Below are 23,241 nucleotides of genomic sequence, written 5' to 3'. Positions count from 1 at the left end.
AGTTCCTTGTGTTCACTCTGGATTTTCTTCATTATTAATTTTGGGTAGTTAAGGATTTTCTAAACTGTGAGGTCAAAAGAGAGTCCCCTCAATTTCTAGAATTTTCTTTTTCCTTTAGGGAAAAATTAGAGATTCCTTGAAATGCGTTTAAGATTCATATCATGTAACTTGGCCAGGAATGTGACCGTAAAATCCATTGGTATTTGAATAATAGTGATTTTAAAGACCTCACTTCACAGAGACAAAAAAAAAAATAAGAACAGCTTTAACATTTTTTCTTTGAGACATTCTAAATTACAAATATTCAATTGGCTCAAGATCAAAAGCTCCGCATTGTTAGCACTTAGGCAAGCTGACCACCTCACTAGCGAGGATACCTTCCACAAAGAAAATAAATCGTGAACACAAATGTGAAATTTAATAGCTGTTCCACCCGTAATTGACATTCTCTAAAACGTCACTAAGAAAATACTCAAGCGCGTGTGTACCCCAGGTCTCATTAGTTCCATATGATAAATGCTCCATGCTTTTGCAAGCCGCTGAAAGATTTTTATATTTAGTTCTGGAATTTCCCTCGCTACACCCCTTCACCAGATGCCGTGTGCTAATCCCCTATTTACACATTTAGGCTGACGCTGGGCAAACCTCTGGGGGAAGGTTGCTTTGGGCAAGTGGTCATGGCTGAAGCAGTGGGGATTGACAAAGAGAAGCCCAAGGAAGCAGTCACCGTGGCAGTGAAGATGTTGAAAGGTGAGTGGGGTGAGGGGGATGGGTGGGGGTGGGAAAGGGGTGGAAAGTCTTATCAAGAATGTTCCTTTTGTGGCATGTGAACTCTATCATGGCAGGGGTCAGAGAGCACATAGTTGACCTAGGGGTTGAGAAGTTTTCCATATAAATCAGCATCCCGGACAGACGATTTATCTTGAGCTGTGTGCACTTACAAGAAAGAAAAGCCAGTTTTGTTAGAAAGTGGTAGCCTCCCAGATTGTTCTTCATCAGCTCCTAGGTGATGACCGTGATTTCCTATTCCCTCTATTTTTGTAGATGCTTAGAAAGTAGCAACTCACGTATGATTGATTAATTTAGAGGAGCATCGGCCTCTTGGATTTGGGTCCCAAACCTTCCCTTACAAATAAAGGAAGGTTGACCCTTTTGGAGGGAGTGAGGGGGTGCAGGGAGAGGAGGTCACACCTTCTGTTTTGTAAGAGAAACAAAACAGAATTGACACCAGTCTGGGAGAATCCCTTAGAAAGCTAAACGACACCAGCAGGATCAGTGGCTGGGCAGAACCTTCTGGGCCATGTGAGCAGTTACCCCGGGACGTGAACGTCACATGTCGCTGTGCACTGACCTTCTAGCCCTGCTTCATGCCTATGTCCAAGGAGCTTACGGCGTTTCAAACATTAACTTCTTCCTCCACAGTATTCTTTTATGAGACGAGTTATAGGGAACGGTTACATTATAAATCCTGTTGTAGGGATCTTAGAAAGGACGGTTTTTCCCACGTGTCTGGGCAGAGACACCTGTTCTTGAATATGGGTGCCTGACCCATTTGTGGATGCTTCCTGAATTAGGCTCTTTCTTTCTTTCATGGGCTGTCGTGGGATGATCCTGTCCCTCCCTGTGTGGGGAGGTAGCAGGTGGAAGGAGTAAGAAAGATGATTTTTTTTTTAAGTTGTTGATCTGCATGGCTCCCAAGAAAACTGGGGCGTTTTGAGGTCCTCACGTTGGAGTTTGATGCCTGGGAAGACTGTGCTCCCCCACCCCACGTGTCTCAGCTCCACCAAGAGAGGTGGCCCTCTGGCTTTCGTCTTGTGTGGCCGGGGCCTGTCTCGTGCGCCCTGGCCCTCTTGCGTGGCAGGTGTGGTGGGCTGCATGCCCCACAACAGCCAACCTTGGCACCCCCTGGCCACGTGCCAGGGCACATGTGGGGAGGGCCCAGGCTTCCCGCCTCCTTTGGCAGAACTTCTGTTTGGCGTCTGGAGTTCAGAAGTGGAGGTCTGGGGGGATTATTTCTTTGGATGTACCCAGGTTGGTCCTCCCTTTCAGGATGGAGGAAGACGTTAGCCCCAGAGCCCTGTCAAGCGTCCTTTTTTTACAGCCAGTGGGTGGCTCACAGCAACATCCCAGCCCTATCTGTGCTCTGTGTGTCTGTCTTACCCTCCAGTCAGTTAATTGCATTGCTCCTCCTTTTGTGAAGCTGAAAAGCTTTTTGCAGTGAGGCTGCTACGTATTTCCTTATCTCATTGTTTTAGTAAATGCAGATTGTTCCATATTGAATTAGCTCAGAGAGGTTCATGTGGAAGAGGCTTGCCACTTTCTAGAAGCTGTGAGCCTGTGACTGTAGGACCTAAGACGCTTTTCTTGAAATTATAGAGCAGAAGTTTAGAAAACTTTAATTCTTTTATGTTGAGAATCACAGCCCCCTTTGAGAAACCCATTATAGAAGGCATGGGCCTTTGCCCACTCAGAATGCACACACACACACACACACACACACACACACACACACACACACACAGTTATGAGGTGCCCCCTGAACCTGTCTGTGAATTTTCTAAGGGCTACAAGGGCTTGGATTAGCAGCACTTGGTCTAGAGAAAGTCTGTAGTGATTTGACATACCTCATCCGGGTCCCTCTCCCCACCCCTGATGCGCTCACAGTTGTTTTCAGACATCTTGAAGTTTGATAAGGTTTTTTCTGAGGCCCCTTAGATCTGCCAGAGGATGGAATTATTTCATGATGAATTTAAACACCTCCCCCCACCCCGCTCCCGCAATTTGTGAGGTTTGCTGGAAAAGAATTGGCCTTTAGCAGAAGAAGGTCTATATTTCTAGTCCTGACTTTTGACCTCATTGACCCCAAATTAGCTATTTGACACGGATCAGGGCAGTTCCCCGTCCGGGCCTTTGCCCCCTTCCCAGTAAAATGAAGGAGATGATTTGGAAAGTCTTTTCTGGTTCTAAAATTCAATTTCATGCTGTTTCAACTACGTTTTTGGCAATGACTTACAGCAGCAGCTGACGGGTTAAGAGAAAAGAAACTGGTTTTTAATTTACCGAATGTTTGTAGATGATGCCACAGAGAAGGATCTTTCTGATCTTGTGTCAGAGATGGAGATGATGAAGATGATTGGAAAACACAAAAATATCATAAATCTCCTTGGAGCCTGCACTCAGGATGGTGAGTAGGAGGAAAAAATGCTTTCATCCAAATAATTTACGCTTCAATGTTAGCATCATTTTAGAAACGGTTGGACTTTTGGATCTTGCTCCTAGGGCACCTCAAGTGCATGTTGAAAGTTCTCTTTAAAAATCCCCTTAGGAAGATGTTCCTGGCCATGAACACAAAGGGGACTTTGTGACCGTACTGGGGGACTGGGGAATGGTAGGCGTTGGGTGGCTTTGGATGGGAGGGCCTTATAGAGTCCTGCTGTTCTGAGGCCATAACCTGGAGGGTGTTCGGAAAGGACAGGCTCCTTGTGGTTTTGTCTGATGGTGCTAAGAGGGATTTCTCAAAAGAAGACCCTATGTTTGGGTTGACAAATGCCTTAAAATGGGGATTGAGGAAGCCATGTCTTGCTATGGGCAGCGGATGGCTGAGCTCCCGAGACTAGCTTAGAAGAGGAGAGAGTAGAAGGAAGGGACACGTTATCTGCCTCGGGGGAGACAGAGCCCTGGCTTCTCCCATTGGGGAGCTGACTAGCACTTTGGGACTCCGATTGAGGATAATTAATAGACTTGAAAATCCTATCTTTGCCTCAGCAGCTTCTCTTTTAGGTCGATACCGGGAGTCGGGAGACTTTCCGTGGAGGGTGATGGTAGATATTTTTGGTTTGGTGGCCTTTAGCGTGGGTCTCGGTGGCCACGACTCGTGTTTGCCCAGTAGTGAGAAAGCAGCCACAGATGATGCAGATGTGAATGGGCCTGGCTGCGTGCCAATACGATTTAATTGCAAAAACAGGCAGTGGGCAGGATTTGGCCTGCGGGCTGTCATTTGCCAACCTCCGATCTGTGCCTCGGAGAAAGGATCGCACGTGTGCGTAAGGAGGCGTACCCAGAAGCGTTTGTTTATTACCAACCTGGAAGCAACGTAAATGCCCATAAGTATAGAGAAATAAATAAAGTGTGGCCTATTTATATGGTAGAATGTATATATAGCTATTGAAAGGAATGATCTAGATTTTTTTTTTATCAGCCCGACTGGGTTCCTTCCTCAAGGATAATACGTAGGGGGAAAATGTTGCAAAGCCGTATCTTCACGACGCATTTATGTGCTGAAAACCAGTGCATTGCTTATCGGTACATATATGTGTGTAAAATAATTTAAAATGAACGGGCAGAGACAGGTCTCTGATAGCCATTGCTCTCCAGGAGGGCCAGGAGGGGGGCACTCGCCGTACCTCTGTTTCTTTCTGGAAGACTTTGGAGGCTCTCTTGACCAAGTGTCGATTGGCATTTTGGGGAAGAGGAGAGGTGCCGTTGTCCTGTTTTTGTGTGTGCTTTTCCGTGTGTTCAAATTCAACAAAAAAAGCGCCGGCTTGTGAGAGCTCACACTGTGCTGAGGTTCCCGGGGGGGCAGATCTGGGAAGGGTAGTCGCCTTCCTGAGCTGCTTTCTCTACTCCGTCCGCAGGGCCGCTCTATGTCATAGTTGAGTACGCCTCGAAGGGCAACCTCCGGGAATACCTCCGAGCCCGCAGGCCCCCCGGGATGGAGTACTCCTATGACATTAACCGCGTCCCCGAGGAGCAGATGACCTTCAAGGACTTGGTGTCCTGCACCTACCAGCTGGCGAGAGGCATGGAATACCTGGCTTCCCAGAAAGTGAGTCCTTCACATTCTCCTCAGTTGGGTAGATTCCAGTTTAAAAAAAAAAAAAAAGAAAAAGAAAAAAGAAAAAGCCTGTGAAGAAAACAGGCTCTTTGGACGTGCTCGTTTGCTGAGTCAGGCCCTTGCATGTCTTGTACAACCTGGAAAATACTTACTGCATTATTCACACAGGGGCTTAGTGAACTCTTTTCAAAGCCAGAGCAGCCTCAGAAACGTCAAGGGACTGCATAGATGAGCAGAAAAGGTGTCTCCTCTCCTGAGATTCAGCTCTCGGTAGAGAGCCGCGGGCGTCGAGGGGGCGCGGGTGATTGTTTTTGGCTGTATTCGTTCTGTGCCGAGTTGGTGGACGGAGACTTTGGGTGTTGGGTTTATGGTTGCAAGTTTGAAAGGGCATTAAATATTCTAAGAACAGAGATCAGGCGAGGGGATATTTTAGTAACACTGAGTCCTGGATGTCATCTGGGTTTATTTTGTCTCCTCTCGCGGGGTGACCCTCTGGTTAGAAGTTGGCCAGGTCCCCTGAGGTGAACCGTCTGCATTCCAAGCATGCCCCTGGCAGTGGAACTTTAAACATCTGAGTTATTTTGAAAGCAGTTTGACAGGTGCCCTGATGTCCTCTGGGGCGTTTTGGATAACCCAAGACACCCTTCCTTAGCTCACCCTTTGCAGGGAGAGTTGTAGGACTTTGTCCTTGGGCAGAGGTGGGGTCACTGCCTACCTGTGCTGGAGCTTGAAGCCCATCTTCGGGTCCCCAAAGAAGCGAGGTTCTCTCGTGGGCGTGGGCCCACTGTCACCGTGGACCTGGGCTGGGTCACGGCCATGCCAAGTCCTGTGAGTGAGCGAGGCAGCCCGCGCCTGGCCCCATGGCGTTAGGGATCCGGGGGAGGGGTGGCCACATCTCCGCCCCCGCTCCTGTGGCCACATCGGAACCCGGCCAGAGCTACCACGTGTTCTGTTGTTGTTGTTGTCGTTGTTGTTTCAAGAGAGTCCAGACTTGAAGACTTTTTCAGATCTTTTTCTTCCCCCCTAAGAAAGCGCTCACCGTGTAGGTTTTAGGAGACAGTTTGGTGCCTGCCTCTGTGTGCAGGTGCACGAACCCAGGGGAGTTTGTCACCTGAAAAGCCTTTGACGTGAGGAAACGGTCAGCTCCGGAATGTGGGACATTTCACAAGACATCGCTTCACAATGTCAGCATCACGAAAGACAAAAAGTACTGGGGAGATGGTTCCAGATTAAAGGCAACTTAAGAGACAGGACAGCTCCATGTAATCGCGTGACCCTGGACTGGGTCTTGTTCAGGATGGGAGGGGGGAGGGGCAGCTTTTATCAAGAACATTTATGAACTGAAATTTGAATGTGGGCCGTATTAGGTAGTATGGCCAGATGGATCCGTGTTAAATCTGGAGGTGGTGATAGTGGCCTCGTGTTAAAGGTAGATCTTTGCTCAGGTATTAAGGTGTGAAGTATCAGTGGGGTCTGTAACTCACTTTTCGTTTTTTGTTTTTTAACGTTTGTTTATTTTTGAGAGAGAGACGGCGCAAGCAGGGGAGGGGCAGAGAGAGAGGGAAACCCAGAATCCGAAGCAGGCTCCAGGCTCCGAGCTGCCGGCCCAGAGCCCGACACGGGGCTCGAGCCCACAAACCGCGAGATCGTGACCTGAGCCAAAGTCAGCCGCTTAACCAACTGAGCCACCCAGGTGCCCCTGCAACTCACTTTTGAATGGTTCAGGCATAAATAGTGTGTTCGCGCAGGGGGGATTGCGTGTGGAGAGGAAGACCAGCGCGACAGGTGAACCTGGCAAACGTCGGTATCCGTTGTTGTAGTTCACCTTTGCTGTAGCTTCCAGATAGTCCTAACTAAAACCCTGGGGAGTATGACCTGCCTGCAGGCTGCCAGTTGTGACCCTCAGGTCTTGGTCACTCTGGACCCTCCCTGTGTGGGAGAGGGGGAAGCATTCCCATAGCGGGTGGTGGAGTGGCTCCAGGCCTGGACCTCTTGGAGCAGGAACCTCGGGCGGCAGCAGGAGAGATTAACAAGAAATGTGGGACTAAAAGTAAGTATGTAAAAGACTGAGAAGCATGCTGTGCAGGAAACAGGCAGTGTGAGGTCAGTGGGGGGCCCGGGGCCGGGTGTGGGCGCTCATAGGGAGGGAGAGCTGTGCGGCTTCTGGGGAGGGACGTTGAGAGCAGGGTGTGAGATGCGGCTGGAGACGGGCGGGCCCTGCTGATTCAGGGCCTCCCAGACCCGGGCCGGGCGCTCCCGGCACATGGCGAGCCACGGAGGGGCCTGACGGGGTCGGGTTTGTGCTGCGAAGCTCGCTCCTTCTCGCGCTGCTCGTGACCGCTGGGTTAGAAGCTTGGGGTCCTGCGGAAGGTGATGGTGGTTTGTGTTAGGGTTTCTTGGCTCCCGGAGGCACTGGAGGAGACCACTGATGTGGGATCTGTTTTGCTGTCGGGGTACTGAGTAGATTTCCGGTCGGAGAGACTGGATGGCGGTGCCGCTGATCGGGACGAGGAGGACTAGGGAGTGGGAATAGATTCTGGTGGGCCATCCAGGATGCACCTTGAACATGCGCGGGCGCCCTTCAAGGGCCGCTGTCGAGCAGGAAGTTGCAGGCCAGAGCTTAGTTCTGGGGACTGGGCTGGGACCTCGGCAGCCAGCAAAGGACGTGTAGTTTCAAGGCACGGGTGGGCATCTAGGCAGGGAGAGGCGGAGCAGAGGGGCAGTAGAAAAAACTCTCAAATCTGGAGCTTGGCTCAAAGCACCCGATGGCAGTAGAGGCTGAGGGGACTCAGGTCGGGAGGAAAGGCAGGGTGTGGTGTACAGAGGTCACAGGAGGGGTTTCAGAAAGGTGGGGTGTTCTTCTGCTTGGAACAGGAGAGGAGGATGCGCCTTGCACCAGGCTCATGGAGCCCGCGGGGATCCGCCCCTGCTCCCAGCTGAGGACTCGGACATCCTTCCTCCTCTGTTCAGTGTAGTAGAGAAGGAACCAAGAGTCAGGTGAACTTTGTGAAAGGGGGCAAGTGAATACATTTTAGGATGAAGACCGAAAATGCCCTTGTCAATGGGGTTGTGATAATAGCGATTCTCGCCGTGATTAATTACTACCTGTTTTTGAGAACTTAACATCTGCCAGGCACAGGACAAGCCTTTTACATACAGTATCATCCATAACCTCAGAACAGCTCTGGGATAGGTGTGATTTTAGGATAAGCGAGGACTGTTAGGAGGTACCAGGAAGCCTTTGGGCAGGCAGGTATGTCTAAGTCATTTTCTGTATTTCCAACATGGGGACGCCTAGGTCCACAGAGAAAAGTGGCTGGTCCCAGACCTGGCCCTGTGGTTCATTCCTCACCCACCCCGCTCCCCAGACTCCCCTGCTCTCTCAGGGAATCCCTGCTTCACTCTGGATGGAGGGGAGGACCACTCGAACAGGGTGGGCTAGAAGGGACAGAGCTGTGTCCTGATAGGGCCTTGCGGGGTTCCCTTAGCTGAGGATCCTCTGCAGTTAAAGCCCTAGAACCGATATGAAGCTGGTGGTCGATGAAGATCTTAAGAATGGTCCCCTTGAGGGGCGCCTGGGTGGTTCAGTCGGTTAATCGTCCGACTTCGGCTCAGGTCACGATCTCGCGGTGCGTGAGTTCGAGCCCCGTGTCGGGCTCTGTGCTGACAGCTCAGAGCCTGGACCCTGCTTCAGATTCTGTGTCTCCCTCTCTCTCTGACCCTCCTCTGTTCATGCTCTGTCTCTCTCTGTCTCAAAAATAAATAAATGTTAAAAAAAAAAAAAAAAAAAAAGAATGGTCCCCTTGAGCAGAGACTGCTTCCAGAAATGGAGGGCTTTTTCCTGACAGTGGAGGGGAAGAAGCAGGGAAAGGGCCAGATCCTGGCCTGCCCATACGCATGCCTCATGGCCGCTAGCAGTGAGCTTACTGGAGGCCAGCTTAAGGAACTGTTGAGTGAGCTCTCTGGCTCATTACTGATGGAATGCAATTATGAATTCGCCTCAGTAAACATTTACTGGGTCAGGCCCTGTGCTCAGTGCTGGGGATACAGAGATGAACTTGTAGGGCCTGTCCTTGAGCCGCTTTCCGATGTGTGTGCGTGTGTGTGTGTGTGTGTGTGTGTGTGTGTGTGTGTTGGTGGGGAACTAGGCAGTTGGCAGGTAAAGAAGCACCGTGATGTACACGGAATACAACTAGGTAATATGGGGTATTTGAGCCTTGTACAAATTATGAAAGTTGTGCTGTTTCTAGTTCAGAGGCCACTAACTTTTCTTCTTACCAAATCCCCAAACCAGTTAAACTTACTCCCATGTGTTAAGCCTGAGTGGGTGTTTGCTTTTGGTTTTTTAATTTTTAAAAAATTTTTTTCTTTTTTAACATTTATTTATTTTTGAGAGACAGAGAGAGACAGAGCATGAGCAGGGGAGGGGCAAAGAGAGGGGGAGACACAGAATCCGGAGCAGGCTACAGGCTCTGAGCTGTCAGCACAGAGCCCGATGTGGGGCTCGAACCCACGAACCACAAGATCATGACGTGAGCCGAAGTCAGACGCTGAACCAACTGAGCCACCCAGACGCCCCGGTTTTGTTTTTTTTAAAGCAAGCACCAGCTTTCCCATCTGTAAAATGGGTGTAATCATACCCATCTCCTAGGTTGCCACGGGCATTTAATTAGGTCAGCCGTGCAGAGGCACCCATTACGCAGGCTGGGTCGTAAGGATGTTAGTCTTTCTTCCCTTAGTGACCCGTTGATCTCTGCTTACTTAAGAAATGGAATACCAAATGGTCTGAGGGCCCTAGTTACGTAAATGATCAGCGCTGCACTGGAAAACAACTCCCGATTTCTGCAGATGATGGGAATTTGGCTCGATGTTAATTATTTTCTTTTCCTGGCGTGTTGGTTCCAAGTCTCTTACTGTTCAGCCCAGAGGGTGGGCGTTACAGCCCAGAGGGTGGCCGGGAGTGTTTGGTAGCATCGTGGGATGTGGGAGATAGGTGCTAGGTTCTGGCTCTCGCCCAGATGATGATGGAGGCCACTGTCGTGGCGTCTCTGAGTCGAACCCTAATGTGTGGTGGGAGCCCAGCGTGTGGGAATCCAGATTCTTCTGGCCGCACGGCTTGCCAAATGCACAGAGCTTGTGTCGGCGGGGAGCACGCCGCCGGGAGAGTTTGGCCAAGGGCTTGGAAGTTCAATCTGAAGAGGCCTCCAAACTAGGAACATGGCTCCCACCCCGGCCTGGTCCCCAGACGGCTTCTGCGAGCTCTCACGTTTCCTGCTTCCATTCTGGCCAGGCACAGGCATACTAACTTGTGGGGTTTTTCTGCTTTCCCTTTTCTGGTGTTTGCGCATCTAGGGGGCCACAGAAGCATCTAAAAACCAGGAATTGTCGGGCGGTGGGCAGGAAAAGAGAATTCCCGATTTATTCTTCAGAGAGAGCTTGGCTGGCTTCTCTATACTGGCCATTTCGCGGAGCACCTGTCTGCAAAGAGCCCCATTTCGCCTTTGTCAAGTGGCCTGATAGGACCCTCCTTCTTCTGGTCATTAACTTTGCCAGGAGCCCGTGTAAAAGCGTTTGAAAGGGATATTTGTTCACCTCTTTATACCTTGCCTTTTCCAAAAAATAGGGGGTGATGATTTGGGATTCTAATTACCATGTATCATGATGAAATCTTACTATGCTGAAGTGTAATTGAAATGTTTAGAACAGCTTGCAAAAGTATATCATTTGTAGAAAGGAAAAATGGGAATTAATGATCTCTAGACCCAAGACCGAAGAGCGAGTTTGTTTCAGAACTAGAAATTAGCCGCCCTGTATAGCGAGCATTTCAACATTCCGCCCTGCCGCCAGGCAGGTGACAGGCATAGGTTGGACCCTTTGTGTGGGCTGGTGTCTTCTGGGACATGGACAGACAGGCGTTAGTCATGATCTACGCCGGGAAAGGACGTGGTTAGTACTTTGAGAAATGCAACTTGTGGGAAGCTTAGCAGGTGTGTAAGGCTGAGTTTGGAAGCTTGGAGACCCGTCAGGGGCAGTGTGGCATCCACGGGGATGGAGTGAGCAGTGGTGACGTCCTGGGCTAAGTGGTTAGTAGTGGGGATAGAGCAGAGTGAACAAAGGGCAGAGGCATTTGGGGGTCGATGTCAATAGAACTTGGGAGGAGGGTGCAAAGAATTCTGGGGTGTATCTCTGAGAGAGAGCCGAGACCTTGAATTGGAGGTACCAGAGAGATGTTAGTGCGGAAATGTTGCATAGCCTGTGGAAGATAACAAGGAGGGTCCCAGGAGAGAGAGGTCAGGAAAGAGGTAGGAATTTGCAAATCTTTTGTATGTATCTAACAATAGAAGCCCTGGGGTATGTGGAAATACACAAAATTAATGGGACATTTCCCCAGTTTTCAGGGACCTGGGGAAGAGAGGAAGCTAGGTTAAGAGAGTGAGCCAAGGGAGGGATGGGGTCGCACTCAAGGGGGGTGGGGGTGCGTTTCTGAAAGGAGCATGAAATCAACAGTGTCCAGAGCTGCAGAGGGAAGAATTGAGGGGTTAGAAGAACTCACTTTGGTCTGACAAAAGGTTCCTCCATCGACTTTCAGAGGTGTGGGGATGGAAACAATGTTTGCGGACTGACCAGGAGGTAAGGATGATGTGGTTTTGGAGGTTAACTAGCTCTTCTGAGTTTGTCTGTAAAGGGAGGGAGAGCAAGTGTTGAGATAAAAGATTTCAGAATAATCTAGTTACAGATCTCGTATGAAGGACACCAGTGTTGGTCCTTGGTGTATCTTTACTCTTCAAAATGACTGGGGCCTTGGTTTTTTAGTTTTGTTTTTAATTTTTTTTTAATGTTTGCTTATTTTTGAGAGATAGAGCTCGAGCAGGGGAGAGACAGGGAGACACAGAATCTGAAACAGCTGTCCGCACAGAGCCTGACGCAGGGCTCGAACCCACGAACCACGAGATCGTGACCTGAGCCCAAGTCAGACGCTTAACCGACTGAGCCACCCAGGTGCCCCTAGTTATTTTAATTAGAAAAGAAATAACCAATTTTTGATTTATGATGTATTTCCTCTCTGCATCCTAAGAAGTATGTTTTCTCTTTATTCTTGAAACATTTTGAAATGAGTTCTTTCTTGGTTTCAGTGCATTCATCGAGATTTAGCCGCCAGAAATGTTTTGGTAACAGAAAACAATGTGATGAAAATAGCAGACTTTGGACTGGCCAGAGATATCAACAATATAGACTATTACAAAAAGACCACAAACGTAAGTCAGTGGCAATGATGTGGTGGAAGGAAGGGGGGCGTGGGGGTGGCACGGAATGTTCTAGATGAAAGATGATAGATGCTCATTCCTCTGCCCTTCATCCCTGTTCTTTTGCTTTACTCTTTTTTTTTTAATGTTTATTTATTTTTGAGAGAGAGCGAGCGAGCGAGCAAGTAGGGGTATGGCAGAGAGAGAGAGGGAGACACAGATTCTGAAGCAAGCAGGGGTATGGCAGAGAGAGAGAGGGAGACACAGATTCTGAAGCAGGCTCCAGACTCTGAGCTGTCAGCCCAGAGCCCGATGTGGGGCTCGAACTCACAGACCTCAGGATCATGACCTGAGCTGAACTCAGACACTTAACCGACCGAGCCACTCAGGCACCCCATCTTTTGCTTTACTCTTGACCAATTTCTCAAGAAGTAAATTTAAGCTATATTTAAGATACCTTTAGTAAAGGTGAATAACCAGCAGCTTCTTGGGTCAAGAACTTCCCTAGCAAAGACTAGAGCTTGGGAGTTTCTAGGTTAATTTTTGCCTAGAAGGTGGTCAGGATGTGTCTGTGTGCTAGGGAGAGAGATGGTCATGAGAATCCAGAGAAATGGCATTTTATTCATGCTCCCAAATCTGCACCTTGCACGTTCTATCCAGGCCCTGTTGGAGCGGATTCCTTCTGCTCTCCTGACTGACCAGTGAAAATCATTAGCATCCGCTCTTCAGTGAGGCACAGCCTGCTGAGCTTGCTAAAGTAAATTGGGTTTAAGAGAGTGGCTCTTACATTTTTTTTCCTACACTTGCAGGGGCGACTTCCAGTCAAGTGGATGGCTCCAGAAGCCCTTTTCGATCGAGTGTACACCCACCAGAGTGACGTGTAAGTAACTCCTTTTCTCTGGCTTCTCGCCATTGGGTTGCGTTGCAAAAAACACTGTGTTCACCTCTCTTGAGTCTTTGGTGCCTGCCGTATCTCACACGTTTCTGGAAGGTACAGGAGCCGGCCTTAGAAAGGACGGATTTTATGGTAGGCTGGTGACCAATGCCGTGTTACTAATCTGCCCAGCTTCAAAGCGCACACGGGAGGCGCACCGCAAAGCCACCTCTGGCCAGAGCGGAAGTGCCCCCTGCCCCCCAACTTATTCACGGATGTGCGGCCTCAAAGCCGCTATCGAATTTGCCAAACTGGTGGCATGTTCTTTGCTCCCTGAAAGAAGGAATTTTGAAACTTTTCCTACTCGATGGTCATCTACCATACTTCCCCCCCCCATCCCAGCTTTGCCCCGACAGAGAAATGCTGAGTGGGGCACGGTCTGCTCTGGTGATTTCCACGGGGCCTGATGGCTCTGTGTACCCTTTGAAAAAAAAATCAGACCTTGTCTTAGCACCCTTGAGAACGTTAGAGAAACAGAGTGAACGTTCTATACTATGTCCGTGATGGTAACACCTAAAAGTACTGTCAGGGTCGGGCTCCCAACTGATGTTGTCGACTTTTAGGTTTGGAAATGAGGTCGAACGATGTTCCCGTGGTGGGACGCTGGGTGGAAGGTTACAGAGCATCTCTCGGTACTGTTTTCCCCAAGGTCCCGTGAGTCTAGAATTCGTCCAAAATAAAAAGCTGGAATCAGTGGAGTTCTTTTTATTTGTGGGAGCAGGAAGACCCCCGGGGTGGGTGTTGATTCCCTGCCAGCACAGTCCCAGAAAGAAGGTGCCGGGGGCCCGTGTTTGCAGGGAGCCAGCTGCCTGCGTGGGGGTGCCACTCTTGCTCTGCACAGAACCGGGGAGAGTTTTCGTTTCTCACCCCAAACCTGAAACTCCTCCGGATAGAGTCAGTAGGGGTGTGTTTCCAGAGCCACAGTGACAAAGGTAAATGCAGGAATCTCAGCTCGATTCTGCCAGGAATTGTCAACATCCTGAAGGGGGCCCAGAAAGTCCAGCCGTGGGTCTCCGCAAGGTCAGGTGCACATGGTACCTTGCGAGTTGTTTTCAGATTCTCTTGTGGGAAACTCGTCTCGGGCCTAGGATTCCTCCAACCTTTTTTTTTTATTCAAGTTTTTTTTTTTTAATGTTTCTTTAGTTTTGAGAGCGAGAGAGAGAGAGAGAGAGAGAGCGAGCGCACAAGCAGGGGAGGGGCAGAGAGAGAGGGAGACACAGAATCTGAAGCAGCCTCCAGGCTCTGAGCTGTCAGCACAGAGCCCCATGTGGGGCTCGAACTCAGGAACGGTGAGATCATGACCTGAGCTGAAGTCAGAGGCTTAACCGACTGAGCCACCCAGGCGCCCCCCTCCCCTTTATTTTCTTTAAATGTTTATGTATTTTGAGAGCGAGCAAGAGAGAGGGGGAGGAGCAGAAAGAGAGAGAGAGAGCGAAAATCCCAAGCAGTCTCCGAGCCGGCAGCCTGGAGCCTGATGGGGGGCTAGATCTCATGAACTGCGAGATCATGACCTGAGCTGAAATCAAGAACCAGGCGCTTCACCACCTGAGCCACCCAGACACCCCAGGATTCCTGCATCCTAACCCCAGCCTGATGCTAACTTCCTTTCATGACCTTAGTAAATCAGGAACCGTTTGTGCCCTCAGATGCCCCACTGGCTGCGCTGGGCAGCTGTTACCTCCAGCATTGGCTTGCTGGCCTTATTCTGTCAACTGCTCCTGCTGGGGGGTCAGGCACATGGGCTGACGGAAGAGCCGGACGGCAGCATGAAGAGCTTTGCCGCTTCCGAGTCGAGATCCTCACATGCGAACACCGCATTTAACATGAACAACTTCACTTGAGAGGGATGGAATCAAAACCCAACCACCCCAAAGCTCCACCAAAAAGAAAAAAAAAAAGTGATGGTTTACCATCACTCGCGTGTTGTCTGTTGATGGAAAATTCCTTGAGAACATCCCTCACATCATCATCACTTGGGGATGCTTCTTCGGGGCAGGAAGGAACATGTAGGATGAACTTCAGGAGGGCTCGGGTCATTTGTCTTTGAACATGAGAAGTGAGTGGGTGTTTATTTTCTTAACCGGGCACGTTGAGGGTTTTTGCGATTCAGGTGGGTTAGTAATAACCGTGTTTTCTCTCTCCTTTGCAGTTGGTCCTTCGGGGTGTTAATGTGGGAGATCTTCACTTTGGGAGGTTCACCCTACCCAGGGATTCCGGTGGAGGAACTTTTTAAGCTGCTGAAGGAAGGACACAGGATGGACAAGCCGGCAAACTGCACCAATGAACTGTAAGAGCCATTGTCTCTCTTGACGCTGTGTCGACCCGCCCCCCTCCATGCCAGGAACCCTTCTCCTGACTTACTTCAGGTTTTCTAAGGCCCCTGGTTTTCTGTACATACTCTAAGAAGAGTTACTGCTGGAACTTTCTGGGCTCAACCCCAGAACTGCAGTAGATAGCCACACTGACAGCCATGACTGTCCCAAAGAAAGCACATTGACGTGTATGGAGTGAGCTTTAAATCACAGAGGGCATCAGGCTTGCGGGCCGAGGGCTCCTACCTTTGTAGAGTGATCTTCCTGGACCACTGTGCTATGTCCTGTCGTTGTCTCTCAGAGAGACAGGGAGAGATACGCCTGGCCTTTTCTCATATACAAGCTGGAAAGCCGTGGGGCTGCCCACACGGAGTGGGGGATTAAAGGCCAGGATAGCTTTTCTTCACTGCGTGCGCCGGCCTCCAGCACAGCCAGGGGGAATGGGTGTTTCCACAGCTTTGTGACTGCTGGAGATTGCCCTTACGATTGACATGGGCCCCCATTTCCTTGGAGCAGACTCGTGTCTGGTGACCTGTGTCCCACCCACGGTTTAGCACAGAGAATTAAAAATTTGTCCAGGTGCCACCCTTGGAGCCCCAGGTCTGACTGGAAAACCATGAGCTGGTTTCTAGAAAAACCTAGCCCACACTTCAAGTGGAATTATGTTGTGTTTGTGACATGTGTCCTGTGCAGTAGAATCAGTGCTTTGAAAAGGAGGCTCTCTCTTCCCAACCCCCCAGGGTTAACTGAGAAGAGTGATTGTCCCAGAGACTGTGGTCTATTGTGTATCGTTTCATGGGGATTTTATATCCGTAATCCCATGAGTACTTTTCACTGCACAGTGGACATCTGATGAATGGCCACATTTTATAGTATATTATATAAAGGTATTTATTGTGCTGCCTGTCATTCCTATTGCTTTTTCTACTATAGAGGGTCTGTCGAAACCCATAATCAAGATAAGGCCTGGGACCCTGGGCCTGTCCAAGAGTTAATCAGGAAGTTAACGTGCAGCCCAGTGATGGCAGATTAATTCATAAAAACCTTACCTTAAAGTTGTGGTTTTCAGACTTCATTTAAAACAAACAAACAAACAAAATCTGAGGAAGCTTTGTCCTCGACAGTCATTAAAACCCGAAGCGTGAGAGAGAAGATTCTCCGTGTAGTTGCTCTGGTCCAGGCAGGGGGTGGGGGCGGGAGGGGGTTGCCGGGGACAGACTGGAGACCTGGTCCCATAATAAGGCTTTTCCTGCCACGTCCCAAAGTGCCCTTGAAGGTGTGATACGCCCATGGGGTGTCACCGTCACAGGAGCGCAGAACCCGGCAGTGAAGGCATCTCGACAGAGGTCTGTCTTCGTGGCATAGACACTGTTCTGAGACATTTTGGGTAAAGTGATGTTTTTGTAGCTCAGAGCGCTTGGTTTCAGAGGAACCAAGAGGTGAATTTGGTGGGGGCGGGGGGGGGGGAGTGCAGAGAATTGCCTTCTCATCTGGAAAGTTCTGATCCATTGTCATCACTTCGGACGTGTCTCCATAGCGCCTCTTAAAGCTGGCTTCTAGCCGGGCGCCTAGTACGTACAGAATGCATTCACCAGGAAATCCGTTTCCCCAGGTATATGATGATGAGGGATTGTTGGCACGCCGTGCCCTCACAGAGGCCGACGTTCAAACAGTTGGTGGAAGACTTGGACCGAATTCTCACTCTCACCACCAACGAGGTAAGAACCCCCTTCCAGGAGCCCGCAGCCCTTTCTTGGGAGGCCGGTGAGGCGCTTTCAACGCAACCTCGCCCGCAGGAGGCTGCGCTGTGGTCGATCGTTTTCCCACGGGGCTCAGACAGAGTCAAAATCTCTGTGCCTCCTGAGTCCTGAGTTTTCTCAGAGCGGACTCACGCAACCGGACCCTCCGCGAGGCTGTGCCTCTCTGGCTCTGGGGTGGTGGGTAGGAGAGGGGGGAGGGGAGAGAAACGTCCGGCGACGGCCTTTGGGCTTGCATGGGAGGGTGCGTGGGCCAGTTGGACTCCGCACCCTAGTCGTTAGTGGAGGAGCCGCCGATGGGCTCCCTTGGAAGCAGTGGACTGCCATCTGAGTTCCCGCACAACACACGCCCCTGTCCCTGTCCGCCGTGACCCTGTCCGCCAATGGCCTGTGGCCTCTATCCCCGGGTGTGTGAATGCCCACACAGTTTTCCTATAACGGGCGACTTGTGATTTTTTTTTTTAATTTTTTTAACGTTTATTTATTATTGAGAGACAGAGAGACATAGAGCATGGGAAGGGGAGGGGCCGAGAGATGGAGAGACACAGAACCCAAAGCAGGCTCCAGGCCCTGAGCCGTCAGCACAGAGCCGGACGCAGGGCTCGAACTCACGGACCGTGAGATCATGACCTGAGCCGAAGGCGGATGCTTGACCGACTGAGCCACCCAGGCGCCCCTTCGGTTTGCAATTTTTTTTAAGTGAAAACTTGTATTTTTTGTCAAAATATTTTTTCTATAAAATATTTCTAGTCTGTACCAGTAAAAGAAACACCCCTCACTGTCCGAATCCAGTCCGGGCAGTGCCTGCTTCAGCATGCAGACAGAGAGTGATCTGTATGGTTGTGGAAAATGTATGATCTGAGCAGGAGAGAGCATAAAACCCAGCCAGGCCAGAAAACCCCCCACGAAAAAACTGTTCATGAACAAATTGGAGACATTCAGTGAGGGTACAGAGAGCAGTCTTCCCTCCGAACGAGAAAAAAAACCTCCCCCAAACCCACAGTTGTCTTACCAGCAGCAACGAAAGCTTAAAATTGCTTAAATAAAAATAATACATTTAACGTATTTTTAAATAATACATTTAATAGTATGGGAATGATTTTTTCAAAAAAGAAATAATCCGAAGCCTTAAGCCAGCAACATTATCTTGTGCGTCTAACTGTAGCTGATAAAAGGAGAGATTGCATTTAAATGAACACAGCTGACCTTCAGAAGTTGAAAGGAAAGGAATAGTTCAAGGGGGGGAAAAAAAAGCAACTTTCTTCTCCTGCCAAAATTGTTGTTTCTAGTGTAAGTTCCTTTAACCCTAGACTTGGATTCCACTGATATTCCTATTTTTTTCCCTATCAGATCTGAACATTTATGGCTGCATGTAGCAACTGGGACAGCACTAATGTTCCATTTTAATGGTCCTGCGTCCATGCTCCGTGCTACTTTATTTATATATTTATATTTAAAGCGGGCCCATTCATGCTGAAATTTACATCTAGCATCCTAAAATAAAGCAGAATGCCATATTGTCTAACGGATATAAAAATCGAAGTTTCTTTCCTTCTGAAAATCATTACCATATGCTGGAGAAAAATGGTTCCATTTAGGACAAAATTTCATTTTTATCATTGTAAGCAAAAAGTTCTCTTTTGATGTGGTGGGTGTGTTTGTTTCCAGTTGTGCGGTTAATGCTGATGTTGTTGGAACTTACACATCCCCCACTCTCGGATGGGGGTTCTTTTCTTGCCAACCCTGGTGATGAATTATAGCGGTTTATTTTTTTTTTTTAATTTAAAATTTTTTTTTTTTTTTTGTCTTTTAAAATGTATAGTCACCAACATTCTGTGGGCTCTTTTCTGATAACACGGGGGCTGGTTGTGCTGTGGTCTGCACTTTTTGTCTCCCCTCAGCAAAACCGCCTGTCCTGGAATGTCACTGGCTTGGGGGGTGTGAGCACAACGGCCCCAGTGTGTGAGCCAAGCGGGGGCAGCGAGGCCCGGCTGTTTTCCCCGTTTAGAAATCTTCCCATAGTTCGTAGAACAGGGGTCTGCAAACCTCGTCAGTAAAGGGCCAGATAGTAAATATTGTCATCATCGTGAGCCAGACGGTCTCTGTTGGCAATATTCAGTCCTACCATCAGGGTGAGAAAGCACTTACGGACGATGCGTAAATGAGTGTCTGTCTTCCGGATAAAACTTGATGGACCCTAACATTGAAATTTTAGGTGAATTTTATGTCATTTTATATCATTTTAATGCTGTGAGATACTATTCGTCTTTTGATTTCCGCCGCCCCCTCCCCCCCCCCCCCCACCATTGAAAAATGTTAAAAAGCCATTTTTCGCTCATGGGCCATACAAGACCAGGCAGTGGACTCAGAGCCTACCATAAGTCGGAGGAAATGTTATCCTGGCTCGCCCGGGGAGCTCAGAAGAGCCCTTTTTGAATTTCAAACTTTTCTTTAACAGTCCATTATGGACTGAACATGCACGAGTCTATCCGAGCCTTTTCTGAACCTGTTTACATTTTCAACTCAGAGGGCTTCTGAGAGTGATGATTACATCTGTGAAATTACCCGCTGAAGGGAGACATATTCCCCTCAAATGATCCTAGAAACTGCAGTAGTGAAATGTAATTCGTAAAATAAATATTCATGGTCTCAGCTATTTAAAGGGGTCCCAGGAGTCCACAGCACATTATGTTTTTGTCATTTTGCCGGGGCTCGAATTTGACCCGGGTGCTCTGTCTCGAGGAGGCACATAGCCAGCCGCTCGCCTGGGGTCTGTGCGAGTGGAATTGACCGGTCGGCACCTCCTTCTTATCAGCTGGGTTTGGACGTTCCCTGCTGGCCCATAGTTCAGTCACGATGGGTTGTGAGAGAAAAGTCGAGGGCAGCCTGGAGTAAACCTAGTTGGGGTCTCGAGGAGGTCTTGGTGGGACCCGGGTGGGGGCTGGATCTCTGGAATCTTCAAGGGGCACCCCTGTCCTGTCCCCGCTATCGCGTCTCGAGAGACTGCGTGTGAAATAAAAGTCTTCTCTTCCCTTCTTTCAGGAATACTTGGACCTCAGTCAACCTCTCGAACCGTATTCACCTTGTTATCCTGACCCAAGATGAAATAAAACGTCTCTCTTCCCTTCTTTCAGGAATACTTGGACCTCAGTCAGCCTCTCGAACAGTATTCACCTAGTTACCCTGACACAAGGAGTTCTTGTTCTTCAGGAGACGATTCTGTTTTCTCTCCGGACCCCATGCCTTACGAACCATGCCTTCCTCAGTATCCACATGTAAACGGCAGTGTTAAAACATGAACGGGCTTGTCCTTCTGTCCCCAGACAGGACGGCACCGAGAACCTAGCCACGCTGAGCAGGGAGGCCACGCCCCCGGGAGCTTGCTGTCTCCACTTGTATATATGGATCAGAGGAGTAAATAATTAGAAAAGTAATCGGCACACGTGTAAAGAGTGTATACAGTTGAAAACTTGTAACCTTCACCAGGAGAAGAAGAATGTTTCTGGGGCAATCGACTTGTCCATGGGCCACCACGCGCCCATGACCCACTGTGGGTACTGGCTGTGGACCAGTTGGACTCAAGGCAAACGTATGTTCTGCCTGCCTTGTGAATTTTGTAATAATTGGAGAAAATATATGTCAGCACACACTTACAGAGCACAATTGCAGTATATAGGTGCTGGGTGTATGTAAATATATTCAAATTATGTATAAATATATATTATATATTTACAAGGAATTATTTTTTGTATTGATTTTAAATGGATGTCCCAATGCACCTAGAAAAATTGGTCTCTTTTTTTAATAGCTATTTGCTAAATAAATGCTGTTCTTACACAGAATTTCTTAATTTTCACCGAGCAGAGGTGGAAGGATACTTTTGCTTTCAGGGAAAATGGTATAGCATTAATTTATTAATGAATTGGTAATATACAAAACAATTAATCATTTATAGTTTTGTGTTTTTGTTTCTTTGTAATTTAAGTGGCATTTCTATGCAGGCAGCGCATCGGACTAGTTAATCTCTTGCTTGGACTTAACTAGTTGTCAGATTCTCTGACAAGAGAAATATTTACCGAATATGACTAATTTGGGGAAAATGAAGTTTTGATTTATTTGTTTAAACTCTGCTGTCAGATGATTGTTCTTAAACCACCAAAATGCCGATAGTAAGCGAACCCCATTAATAGGAAAGTATTTTGTTTTGCTGTGCAGCCCTGTCACTGGGCCCGTGGATCATGTAACTGGACTTCCCAAGACAAATGGTACCAGCGCTCTCTTAAAAAGATGCCTTAATCCATCCCTCAAGGATGGACCTTAGTCGAGCTGATAGCAGAATGTACTTCTCTCCGGCAGCTGGACTTCTGCCTGAGTCGCACGTTAATCAGATTAGCCTGTATTCTCTTCGGTGAATTTTGATAATGGCTTCCAGATTCATTGGCGTTAGAGCAGCCTTTTAGAGTCTTAACATCTCATCGTAGAAATTGAACATTGAGTTGTTCTGCTGATAGTTTGGGGGATACTTCCATCTTTTTAAGGGATTGCTTCCGTGTAGTTCTGGCAGGACCTCGCGGAAAGATCCAGCCTGATACCCGTGTCAAGACACGATGTCGCCGTGTTGTTGGTTCTGTCTTCAAGTATCGTGTTTTGCTTTGGAAACACCTACTCACTTTGCTATAACCATGCAACATGAATGCAGATTACACTGATTCTATTTGTTACGGAATTGGAGAAAGTATTTAATAAAGCCTGTTAATTTTTATACTGACAATAAAAATGTTTCTACAGATATTAATGTTAACAAGACAAAATAAATGTCATGCAGCTTATTTTTTTAATACTCTTGTCTCACCAAATGGTTTCCTGTGCTTGGAGGGGTGTCGACTCGGTGCTGTTCGGTGGGATTGCACGAAAGCCAGAGCCGGGAAGGCTCGTTGTTGGCTACAAAGCGGTGATGAATTATCAGAGGGGTTGGCTGAGACCAGCAGAACCTGGGACCCTGAGACCGGTGGATCCCGTGGAAAATCAGGGGAAGTTGGTTTATGTTCTGGCTCTGTTGCTTCTTAGGGCCCCAAAGATGTCCTTGTAGCTTTGTGGGCCCTAGTTTCTCCCAGAAGAGCAAACGGGGGATGGCATGGGTGAGAGCTTTGCAAACAGGGACGTGGTGTTGTAAGGATGACAGGTGCTGAAAGACGTATTCAGAAGATAGGGACCCTGGGGAGGGACCTTGAAACCTCTTAGGCTGGCTTCCCCACGATGTACGGAGAGGAGAATTTGCTTCAGCATTTCAAAAAGATAGCCTGAACAAATCTTAAAATGATTTGACCTATTTCCATGCCACCAAGAATCTGAAGAGGGAAATGGTGTTCTTCCTGCTAATAACGTGCAAATTCTATGACTCAAGCTCTCATTACACCTGCCTGCCAGCCTCCGTAGCAGGAAAGGGAGACAAAACTAGTCTGACTTCTCCCAAACTTCAGCCATGCTCTCGGAGCCTTATGGTGGAAAAGTGCCATGTTTGGGGCCTTCATTGTGTTTGAGGCCATTAGTGGACCGAGGGTCTTACCGGCTATCTGGAGGGTGGCCTACCGGCCTGGTTCTGCGTTTGCCAATCTCCCGTGCTCCCCACCATCGATCAGCAGCAGAGCAGAGTTGTAATCCCACCCAAGAGAATGGGACTTCAGAAACTAATTGGAAGCAGCTTTTAATTACGTGTGTACAGGAGGATTATTCTGCAGCCCACTGGGCATTGTCACGGGGGTGGGGGGGACCCCCTTGGCCCGGGCTGAGGGCTAACTTACTGGTGCGGCATGCGTGTTTGAAGCTGGGTGCTGCATCCGTGAGAGTCCTTCTCTGTGAAGATCGATGGTGTGCATTTTATGCCTTTGGGACTAAAGGGGCAGTTTATGGCTTCTTAGTCGACAGTGGAGATTCGAATCTCATACTGGCTGTTGGCCATTTTGATTTTTGAATTATTTCGAGAGATTTGTCATCAAGGGAAAGATGGCAGAATGGTCCATGAGAAGGATGAGAAATACTTCTTTTTTTGAGCCCTGCCCCAAGTAAACAGATGGAAGCAGGGTATGATAGCAATCCTGGAGCTTCTGGTCCCCCGCACCCACCGCCGCCCCCCACCAGACCCAAGGAAAGCAATGGAAAT

At 48.7% G+C, this 23,241-nt stretch overlaps 1 protein-coding gene across 10 annotated transcripts in view; it reads left to right on the top strand.

Moving 5' to 3' along the window:
• The window catches only part of FGFR2 (fibroblast growth factor receptor 2), a 107,942-nt gene extending 86,021 nt beyond the window's left edge, over positions 1 to 21,921 (top strand). For all 10 annotated transcript variants that reach the window (XM_027063267.2, XM_053207798.1, XM_053207797.1 and 7 more), the window contains 8 exons: positions 629 to 750; positions 3,074 to 3,184; positions 4,635 to 4,825; positions 11,968 to 12,090; positions 12,888 to 12,958; positions 15,162 to 15,299; positions 16,937 to 17,042; positions 20,216 to 21,921. In XM_027063267.2, coding sequence (XP_026919068.1) covers positions 629 to 750; positions 3,074 to 3,184; positions 4,635 to 4,825; positions 11,968 to 12,090; positions 12,888 to 12,958; positions 15,162 to 15,299; positions 16,937 to 17,042; positions 20,216 to 20,380 — 1,027 coding nt within the window. In that variant the 3' untranslated portion in view covers positions 20,381 to 21,921. The remainder of the gene's footprint in view (positions 1 to 628; positions 751 to 3,073; positions 3,185 to 4,634; positions 4,826 to 11,967; positions 12,091 to 12,887; positions 12,959 to 15,161; positions 15,300 to 16,936; positions 17,043 to 20,215) is intronic.
• Positions 21,922 to 23,241: the final 1,320 nt, after the last annotated feature.

This window comes from Acinonyx jubatus, chromosome D2 (genome assembly GCF_027475565.1).
Source record: "Acinonyx jubatus isolate Ajub_Pintada_27869175 chromosome D2, VMU_Ajub_asm_v1.0, whole genome shotgun sequence".
In the NCBI taxonomy this organism is placed as follows: Eukaryota; Metazoa; Chordata; class Mammalia; order Carnivora; family Felidae; genus Acinonyx; species Acinonyx jubatus.
This window is presented reverse-complemented; position numbering and strand designations above follow the sequence as displayed.